General features: G+C 55.6%; 5 protein-coding genes across 5 annotated transcripts in view; 2 read left to right on the forward strand and 3 right to left on the reverse strand.

Annotated features, from left to right (window-relative positions):
- LOC9638791 overlaps positions 1 to 713 on the reverse strand; it is a 6,226-nt gene extending 5,513 nt beyond the window's left edge. The window contains exons 1-3 of the mRNA XM_002977105.2: positions 376 to 713; positions 167 to 319; positions 8 to 98 (exon numbers count right to left, since the gene is read on the reverse strand). Coding sequence (XP_002977151.2) covers positions 8 to 98; positions 167 to 319; positions 376 to 643 — 512 coding nt within the window. The 5' untranslated portion in view covers positions 644 to 713. The remainder of the gene's footprint in view (positions 1 to 7; positions 99 to 166; positions 320 to 375) is intronic.
- Positions 714 to 852: 139 nt separating this feature from the next.
- Positions 853 to 2,669, forward strand: LOC112348873. Its single transcript, XM_024682190.1, has 4 exons — positions 853 to 1,761; positions 1,817 to 1,946; positions 2,010 to 2,217; positions 2,272 to 2,669. Exons 1-4 carry the CDS (start codon positions 960 to 962, stop codon positions 2,575 to 2,577), a joined length of 1,446 nt encoding a protein of 481 aa, XP_024537958.1. The 5' UTR covers positions 853 to 959; the 3' UTR covers positions 2,578 to 2,669.
- Positions 2,666 to 4,276, reverse strand: LOC9638793 (pentatricopeptide repeat-containing protein At4g02750). The gene has a single exon (XM_002977107.2). It carries the CDS (start codon positions 4,274 to 4,276, stop codon positions 2,666 to 2,668), a length of 1,611 nt encoding a protein of 536 aa, XP_002977153.2.
- Positions 4,277 to 4,759: 483 nt separating this feature from the next.
- LOC9638794 (increased DNA methylation 1) lies at positions 4,760 to 6,558 on the forward strand. The gene has a single exon (XM_002976989.2). The coding sequence runs from the start codon at positions 4,780 to 4,782 to the stop codon at positions 6,556 to 6,558; it is 1,779 nt and encodes a 592-aa protein (XP_002977035.1). The 5' UTR covers positions 4,760 to 4,779.
- Positions 6,559 to 6,726: 168 nt separating this feature from the next.
- On the reverse strand, positions 6,727 to 8,548 carry LOC9638564 (pectinesterase). The gene is made up of 2 exons (XM_002977108.2): positions 7,566 to 8,548; positions 6,727 to 7,488 (listed from the first exon to the last, which is right to left on the reverse strand). Exons 1-2 carry the CDS (start codon positions 8,500 to 8,502, stop codon positions 6,794 to 6,796), a joined length of 1,632 nt encoding a protein of 543 aa, XP_002977154.2. The 5' UTR covers positions 8,503 to 8,548; the 3' UTR covers positions 6,727 to 6,793.
- Positions 8,549 to 8,554: the final 6 nt, after the last annotated feature.

Below are 8,554 nucleotides of genomic sequence, written 5' to 3' on the forward strand. Positions count from 1 at the left end.
GCGAAACTCTTCTTTGATTTGGCACAGGTACTCTACTTGGTCGAACGTGTTGGTGGAGTTTTGATCGATGGGAAGAGTGAGGAGAATCGACACCTTCACTGGAAAAAAGAAAAAATGAAAAATGTAAGCCATGAAGAACGAAAAACACGACAGGAATGGGACTAACACGATGCAAGAAAGAGATGACGATCTTCCGAATAGTGCTGTATGATCGGTACCAAGTACTTCCCCGCGACATTCCATTGCCCAAGCTGCATAAACACACGCCTGCTATCCGGATTGTCTCTCGTCAAGCACCGCTGAAGCTCCCTCAGTTTTTCTGTGGGAGTGAACGAGCAAAATAAGCATAAACTCCTCCAGCCATGAAATCCATACCTAAGCAGTGAGATCCCTTGACGAAAACCTCCGATCCTTGGTGCCAATCGTCGCTGCCGCTCGTCTCGAACGCTCCAATCCCCGAAACAATGGAAGCTAACCTCCGCTCGTCCGTCGTCTCCAGCTTCTTCTGGATCTCCTCATCCTGCTTGCGCGCGCCCTGTGACCAGGGCGCATACACCAGCACTGGCGCCGCGGCATTCTTCCTCGTCGCCTTCTTCTCGGCGTCGTCGCCCCTTGGCGGGCTGGACGCCGCCTCGTCCTCCATAGCCGAGCTCGCGCGAACCTAAAATTTTCAAAAGGCTCCCGCCAAAATGGCAATAAGAGCCCTAAAAAAGCTGACATTGGGTTTGGTGAAGATAGAATGCCTTCACGCGGCATTTGCGGCCAACAAGAAATAATAGGAGGGGTCAATTTGGTCACCAAACCATCACAGCTTTTTTCTTTCTTTCCGTTCGTATCGTATTTCTACGACGGATATTCTTGTCCATTGGCAAGAACATTTTTGTTCTTCCCAGCTGTTCTCCATATCTCCACATTCGGTCGAAAATTCTTCCACCCCGGAGGGAAGAAATCCAGCTCCAATGGCGGCCGCGGCGACAGTGATGAAGAGGGAGCTGGGATCGTCCGAGGAGAATTGGACGCGATGCACAGCCGGCGGCACTGGGATTGGGATTTTCGGCATGGCGCTGCGCCAGATCGTCCAGACGCCGAGCATTCTCCTGGCTGCCAAAGCGGTATGTGAGAATCACTCAATGCTGCGAGCGCAGCTCGTCCCCGACGCGAAATCTTCCTCCAAGAAGTTGGCATTCGAGGTCCGGAGCGTCGATTCTTTCGCACCAGTGGTGGAATCACTGCCGTGGCCAGAAGAAGGAACCCTAGGTTCTTGCGATGGCGACGAAGAAGCGCTCGTCAAGAGCGCGCTGCAGGCGGTGGTCACAAACGAGCTAAATCTTCCCTTCCACAAGGAGCACAAGGAGCTCGATCACACCGTGGATATCTTCCAAATCCACGTCTACGAGGAGGCTTCCAGCGGCTCCTCGATCATCGTTCTTAGGTTTCACAGCGGGGCTTGCGACAGATATTCTTCCTCCACCGCCGCGCAGGAATTCGTGGCGGCGCTCGATCGATGCGTGGAGGCAGGGGTAGAATGCGAGCGCCAGGAGCAGCAGCGGCAGGATCGCGATGGATTGCTGCCGTGCATGGAAGATCTGGTTCCCAAATCCAAGGCGTCCAAGGGTTTCTTCAAGAAAGGGATCGATGCTGTGGGATACGCGCTCAACTCCTCCAAGAGCGCGCTACTGCCGTTCCAGCCAGGATTCACGAAGCAGCCACACGCGACGCCGTTTAGATCCGAGATCCTGAGCTACAGCCTCGGCAAACCAGGTACATTGCTCGATTCAAAGCTTCTCGTGCCAGATCTTGGATGAATTTCTTGAAGGTACCGAGGATTTCTTTGCGGCTTGCAAGCGTGAGAGCACGACGATCGCAGCGGCGCTCTCGGCGGCATTCCTCAAGATCGCCGCCAGCGTCACGAAAGAAAAGAAGCAAGACACATTCTCCTTTACAAAGTAACTCTCTCGACGCTTGGTTTCTATAGTGAGTGAGGAATTTTATTTTTTTTCTTTGTGAAGTGTGCTGGATTGCCGTGGATACTTTGAGCCTCCGCTGGACGCCAGCGTTGTGGGGAACTACTCGGCCGGATTGCCTCACGACGAGCAAGTCAAGGAAAGCGTTCCATTCTGGGATCTTGCAAGGCAGATATCGTCTTCCACCGAGAAGAACTTGGCAAAGAGCCGCCATTTCTCCGAGCTCTCCGTGCTTAATATGCTTCTATCCCAGGTACTTGTGCTGGTTTTTGGGCTGTCGTATAAGACTCTGTTCTTATTCTTACAGGTGATCAAGCATCCGAGCGTTACACCCAGCTCGTCCATGAGGACAGCACTCTTCACCGTGTTTGTGGACGGACCAACAAAGTGTAGCTGGGGGAACGTGAAGAACCTCAAGCTTGCTGGAACGATTGGGCCGCTGGCGTCCATGCACTACGTTGGACCTTGCTTCTCTGTAGCCGAGGCTCTACTTGATGGTCCCGAGCTCTCTCTCACCTTCGTTTACACGACGCCAATGTACTCTCGCAGCCAGCTCCAAGACTTGGTATCCTCGTCGCTTGATCTTCTCAAGTCTGCGGTTGCTTCCAATTGAGGTACTACTTCCAGCTAAGTTTTCTGGAGGGCATATCTTTTTCGAGATATTGCCAAACTCGATTGATCAATTAATCCTTTTGGTGTTTCTAAGATCCCGCATAGAGGTTGTGGAGAAGCCTGTAAAGCTTCTGGTGGTTCTTATAAGACGTCGCGTTTGCGGCAGCACGGGCCCCGAGATGAACGTCCCCTTGGCTTCTACAGGCTCCAAGCAAAGTAAACCAGGCTGCGTCACGACCTTCAACAGCTCCACTATCGGGTGATCTTTTCAATAAGTTTATGATTCTCTCGGCTTCTCCAACTTGTCCAGACCGCCCGAGAGCGTCGACCATGCAACAGTAGTGCTCCGAGCTTGGTCTCAATCCTCGCTCGCTCATCGATGCAAACTGGATCAAGCAATCCTCTAGCTTCCCGACTTGACAGAGCGCTGTGAGAAGGCCGAGGAAAGTTACCTCGTCCGGCTCCACACCACTGAGATCCATCTCCTGGAACAGCTCAATCGCAACCTCCTCGCAACCATTCTCGGCATATCCTTGCAAAAGCGTCGTCCACGAATAAACATTTGGTTCAGGGATCTCGTCAAAGAGTTTCTTCGAGTAGGAAAGATGCCCGTTCTGGGAATATGCTGCGACAATGGCACTCCAGGCTCTTATGTCTTTGTAGCTCATGGCATCGAACACATGTTTTCCTTCAGCGAGATTCCTGTCCAAGGAATATGCGCCGATCATGGCAACACATGCCACGGAATCGTAGTGAGGCATTCTATCAAATAGATCTCGCGAATCTTCCACATACCCTTGCCGGGCATAGACGGTTACTATTGCGTTCCATGCTATAAGATCTCTACTGGGCATTATATCAAACATCCACCTGGCATTCTCCAATTGGCTGCACTGCGCAAACGCCAAGAGCATACACGTCCATGTAATCAAGCTTCTCTCGGGCATTTTGTTAAATACAGTCTTTGCTTCGTCTAGATACCCGTACTGCGTATAAATTTGTATCATCGTGTTCCACGTGGAAAGATTCCTATAAGGTATGGCCTTGAATAGATTCCTTGCTTCGTCCAGCCGGCCATGCTGTACGTGCGCCGTGAGCATGCAGTTCTGTGATACCACATCCCAATGCGGCATATTATCGAAAAGGAGAACAGCATTTTCTAGATGCCCATTTTGGGCATATGCTCTCACCATAGCGGTCCACGCCACTACATTCCTATACTCCATGTTGTCGAAGATTCCTTTTGCTTGAAGTACGTTACCAGCGTCTCCGTACCCAGCCACCATAATGGTCCATAGCACTAGATCAAACTCGGCCACAGTTTCGTATAGGGATCTCGCCTCAAGCATATGCCCATTGCGGGCATATGCCTCAACGAGCGCAGTTACCGCAAGAATATTCAACCCAATCATTTCGGGCATTTGCTCAAACGTTTGGACAGCCCTTCCAAGCGCGCCACAATAACTGTAGGCGCGAATCATGGTCATCCACGTCACAACGTCCTTTTGTGGCGCTCTCTGAAAGAGATCCTCGGCATCTAGAAGATGCCCACTCTGGGCATATGCCACGAGCATGGTGTTCCAGGAGACTATGTCCTTGTAGGGCATCTGGGCAAAGAGATTCTCGGCATCTTCCAGGTAGCCGTTGGATGCGTAGGCGGTGACGATGCTGTTCCATGAAACGGTGTTCTTGGCGGGCATGGCATCGAAACAAGCCCTAGCGCGATCGATGTGCCCGTTGCGGGCAAAGGCGGTGAGTAGGATGTTCCAGGAGAAGATGTTTGGCGCGGCAATGGCCGCGAAGGCGGCGGCAGCGTCGGCGACGCTCCCGCATTTGCCGTAGGTCTTGACGAGCAGATTCGCAAGGTAGACGCTGGATCGATGGCGAGCGCTGGCCTGGATCTTGGCGTGGATCTGGCGGCAGTCCTCGGCATGGCGGCAGTCGCGGATCGATCGCGCCAGGAGCGTGGCCTCGTCGCGAATTTCGAGAGGCGAGGTCATTCATCTCGATCTTGTCAGTCGGATTGCAGAGATTTCGACGGGGTTCCATCGGATTGCAGAGATTTCGACTGGATTGCGATCTTTGTGATCTTGGCGAATGGATTCATATCGAAAAGGGAGATTCCGTGGATTATCAAACAGGCCTTTCTTGGCGCGCACGCAAGTGCCACGTCACACCGCTAATTTAGGGCTCCTCCGGAGGCATGGAAGACGAAGAAGGGGCGCGTGATTCTACCAGTGGGAGAAAAAAGGCCACGGCAAGGTCGGCGCTCCTCGCTCTCCTAGACGCGGGGTTTTGCCGATTGGAAGAGCTCTCGCGAGTGCCACAGAAGGACGTCTTGGCGGCCGCGCACAGGCACAGCAGTGGCACGGTTTTTGGCTGGCTTATCGGACTGGGCTTGATCGCCGAGCAGGAGAAGGTGGTCTACATCGGTGGGACGAAGCGATTCCGGCACCTTCTGAAGGAAGGAATGGTAACCAGCGATGGGCTTGTGTGTAGCTGCTGTGATGAGCTCTTCAATCTCTCGGGCTTTGAGGCTCACACCGGGAGCAAGCTTCGCCGACCGGCAGCCAACATCTTCGTGGGCGATGAGGCCCAGCTCTCCATCGCCGACTGCCAGAATGTAGCTTTCAAGATGGAGACTTTGGAATCACTACCGGTGCCCATGGCGAGTGTGGAGGAGATGGAGCGATGCGATGAGAATGAGGAGGAGGAGGAAGAGGAGCTTCCCAGCAGCAAAAGGACCAAGCTTGACGAATCCTTTGGTACGTCGCCTAGCGTAGAAAAGGAAAGCTTTGCTTGCCAGACCAACTGCGATCCTTTCGAGTCGTGTGACTACTCGAAGATGCTCCCGCCGCTGGAAGCAAAGGCCGAGCTTTTCAACAGCGAGGGGCTTCCAGTGGCTCGCAGGCGAAAGTTCGATAGCTACTGCCAGAGCGACGAGGACTCTGGCCTCACCACTGTCTCCTCCGGAAGCGACGTAGACTATGAGGCCGCCGCGAACAGCGATCAATGCTGCGGGATTTGCAACGAGGGTGGCGAGCTCGTGTGCTGCGAGACGTGCCCGTTAACTTTCCACATGGAATGCGTATCGCTGCTCGAAGTTCCCAAGGACGCCTGGTTCTGCTTTCGGTGCCTTTGCTGCCACTGCGGCGAGCCCCTGAGGACGCAGCCGTGCGAGCAGTGCGAGCGGTGCTTCCACCCGGGCTGCTGCGACGACGCCATCCTGGCCGGGGACTTTTTCTTCTGCTCCTCTGGCTGCTGGAACATTTTCCAGAGGCTCGCGGAGATGGTGGCGACGGTGAATCCGTTGGGGCGATCGGAGCTCTCGTGGAGCTTGCTGAGGCGGGGCCGCTGCGACGACAAGCTCCTGGCGGAAGCTCTCCAGGTGATCTCGAGCCGGTTTGATCCGGTGCTGGATTGCTGGACGCAGCTCGACTACCTGGATGCGATGGTGTTTAGCCGCAGCCACCACTCGCCGAGGCTCGACTTCAGCGGCTTCTACACGGCGGTGCTCCAGAGGGGGGCGGAGGTGGTCGGGGTGGCGGTGCTGAGGATCCACGGGGCGTGGCTGGCGGAGATGCCGTTCATTGCAACCAAGGCGGGGATGGAGGGGCAGGGGATTTGCCGCAGCCTCTTCACCGCGGTGGAGGAGATGCTGGCGCGGCTGGGCGTCGAGATGATGGTGCTACTAGCGGCAAAGGACACGGAAAAGATGTGGAAGAATTCGTTCGAGTTCCACGCCATGGATCGCAAGCTCAAGGCCCGGACGGTGGCGCTCGGCCTGGTGGCGCTCAATGGAGCGGGCTTCTTGCAGAAGAGCGTGGGCGAGAGGGGGTGGGATCATGAGGCGGCGGCGGAGGAGGTGGTGGTGGCGGCGAAGAAGCGGCGGCGCGGCAGGCCGAGGAAGGAGCAGAGCGATGCGCCGGCAACGCCGCCAGCGACCAGGGCGAGGCCTCCGAGAGCAACCGAGGTTCACTAGGAATCCCACTCGGCATATACGATTTTTGAATATCGGATATTCATTATGTTCCATGCCACGTGGAGATACTGGCTGACACTTGGCCAAGCGGGTGGCAGAGGCCAAGCCCAAGCTGACGTGGAAAAAACATTGACGTGGCAATTACGTGTATCTAAACCCTAGACAACGTGGCAAACAACGCATATTATTTGAAATTCGAATATTCTCAGCTTTGTTTTCCCGCGGGATTAACAGTTTAGAAGACTAGTCTGTAGGGAACCCCGGTGAAAGGGAGCCAATAGCCGCCCTGGATCAAGCCCCTCACGCTATACTCGAGCGCAGCTATGGTGTTGAGCTGCTTGGACCAGCCGACTCTCCCAATCGGGCTGGCGCCGGGGCCATAGTTGTGGAACTCGGCCAGCACCACCGTGTCCAGCCCCAGCGTCCCGTTCCACGGCAGCCAGCCGCTGGGATCGATCACCACGTCCAGGTAGGACTCGATGAAGATGGCGCGAGCGTAAGGCTTCCAGGGGCGGCCCAGGAATCCCTGGTGCTTGCCGGGCTCCGCCAGGCGGGCCTCGAGGTACTCCGGGGTGCCCGAGATCCAGCAGCTCTGGCACACAAAGGCCGTGTCCTGTGCCGGGTCCGTGCGGCCGTGCGCGGTGATGGTGCTCATGGTGTGGTTGGCGGCGCCGGGGCGGATCTGGATGTTGCAGTTCTGGAAGACGCTGGCGGCGTTGCCGAAGATGAAGTCGATGGTGCCGTAGATGGAGCAGTCCCTGTAGAACTGGCGGTACGCGTGCGTGTAGAGCGTGTCCTGGAACCCCCAGAAGGAGCAGCGATGGATGGCGGCCATGTCGCTGTCCACTCGCATCGCCACTGCCTGGCCGCCTGGCCCGGCGGTGTTGACGACGGTGATATCGCGCATCAGGAAGCCATTGCCACTCACGGCTGTAAAAAAACGCTCGTTAGTCGTGGAGAAAATGAAAACTACGATCGAAGAACTCGAGCGAAAAGTTCTAGCGTACCTACAGTTGCGGTTCGATACGTCGAGATGCCCATCACGGTGCTCAGGTTTCCGGTGATCACGGTCTTGTTGATGCCGTCGCCGACGAACGCGATCATGGTTTTGGTGCTGGGAATGCGGACGATCTCGTCGTAGACGCCTGCGGTGATGTAGATGGTGTACCTGCGGTTAAGGTGGTCGGGTGCGTCGTCCACTGCGGCTTGGATAGACGTGTGGCTTCCATAGTCGGGGTCGTGAGAAACCACGGCCTTCGCCACCGTTGCCTCGAGCTGTATGAGCTTGTTTCCATCGCGCCTCTCTCTCTCCATTTCTTTCAGGCTCCTGGCTACCACTGGAGTACGCCTCCAGGCCGAGAAATCGTCCCTGTTGGTCTCGAAGGCGTCGAGTGCCCAGAGTGCGTTGGTGATGAGTGGAATGCTCAAGTACCGGATGCGGCTGGAAACGGTGTCGCTAAACCTGGACAGATAGTCGTAGCAGTCGTTGTTGTACGTGAGCGCAGCACTGAGCCAATGCCGGACGTCGGCGAAGCTGTTGTTGCCTCGAAGTTCCCTTCCGAGCGAAAGCATCAAAACGTTCATGGAGCTTCCCAGGAGCTCTCGGATGTCTTCCAGTATCAGCTGCTTGCGAGAGGTGCTGTAGCCCATACCGTCCACGTCCAAAAGGCTCGAGTTCACTTGCTGAGACGCCAGCGTTATCGAATACTTGACGAACTCGGCCGGCTCCCGGGCCGCCACCACCACATCGGGTAACAAAAGAAAGTAGTGCTTGCAGAGCTTGTCGAACCTGGTAGCACTGCAGGCCATGGAGATGTTCTTGAGGCCGTCACCGGTGATTGCGAAGGAGCTAGCGGCCTGACCCCGACAGCCGGAAAAAAAAATCTGTAGCACCAAACCCACCGCCACCACCACCACCATCATTCTGTGGAGACCTGTCAGCATTCGAGCGGCTGTGTGGACCTTTTCGACGTATCTCCTGGCCGATGGAACCGAA

This window comes from Selaginella moellendorffii, unplaced genomic scaffold, assembly GCF_000143415.4.
Source record: "Selaginella moellendorffii unplaced genomic scaffold, v1.0 SELMOscaffold_33, whole genome shotgun sequence".
Classification (NCBI taxonomy): Eukaryota; Viridiplantae; Streptophyta; class Lycopodiopsida; order Selaginellales; family Selaginellaceae; genus Selaginella; species Selaginella moellendorffii.

Excerpts from the sequence above, each read along its gene's own strand:
- LOC9638794 (XM_002976989.2), top strand. The coding sequence starts at position 4,780 with ATGGAAGACGAAGAAGGGGCGCGTGATTCTACCAGTGGGAGAAAAAAG.
- LOC9638793 (XM_002977107.2), bottom strand. The coding sequence starts at position 4,276 with ATGCCCGCCAAGAACACCGTTTCATGGAACAGCATCGTCACCGCCTAC.
- LOC9638564 (XM_002977108.2), bottom strand. The coding sequence starts at position 8,502 with ATGCTGACAGGTCTCCACAGAATGATGGTGGTGGTGGTGGCGGTGGGT. Across the intron at positions 7,489-7,565 it reads GTATCGAACCGCAACTGTAG|CCGTGAGTGGCAATGGCTTC; the intron begins GTACGCTAGAAC and ends GTTTTTTTACAG.
- LOC112348873 (XM_024682190.1), top strand. The coding sequence starts at position 960 with ATGGCGGCCGCGGCGACAGTGATGAAGAGGGAGCTGGGATCGTCCGAG. Across the intron at positions 1,762-1,816 it reads CTACAGCCTCGGCAAACCAG|GTACCGAGGATTTCTTTGCG; the intron begins GTACATTGCTCG and ends AATTTCTTGAAG. Across the intron at positions 1,947-2,009 it reads GACACATTCTCCTTTACAAA|TGTGCTGGATTGCCGTGGAT; the intron begins GTAACTCTCTCG and ends TTCTTTGTGAAG.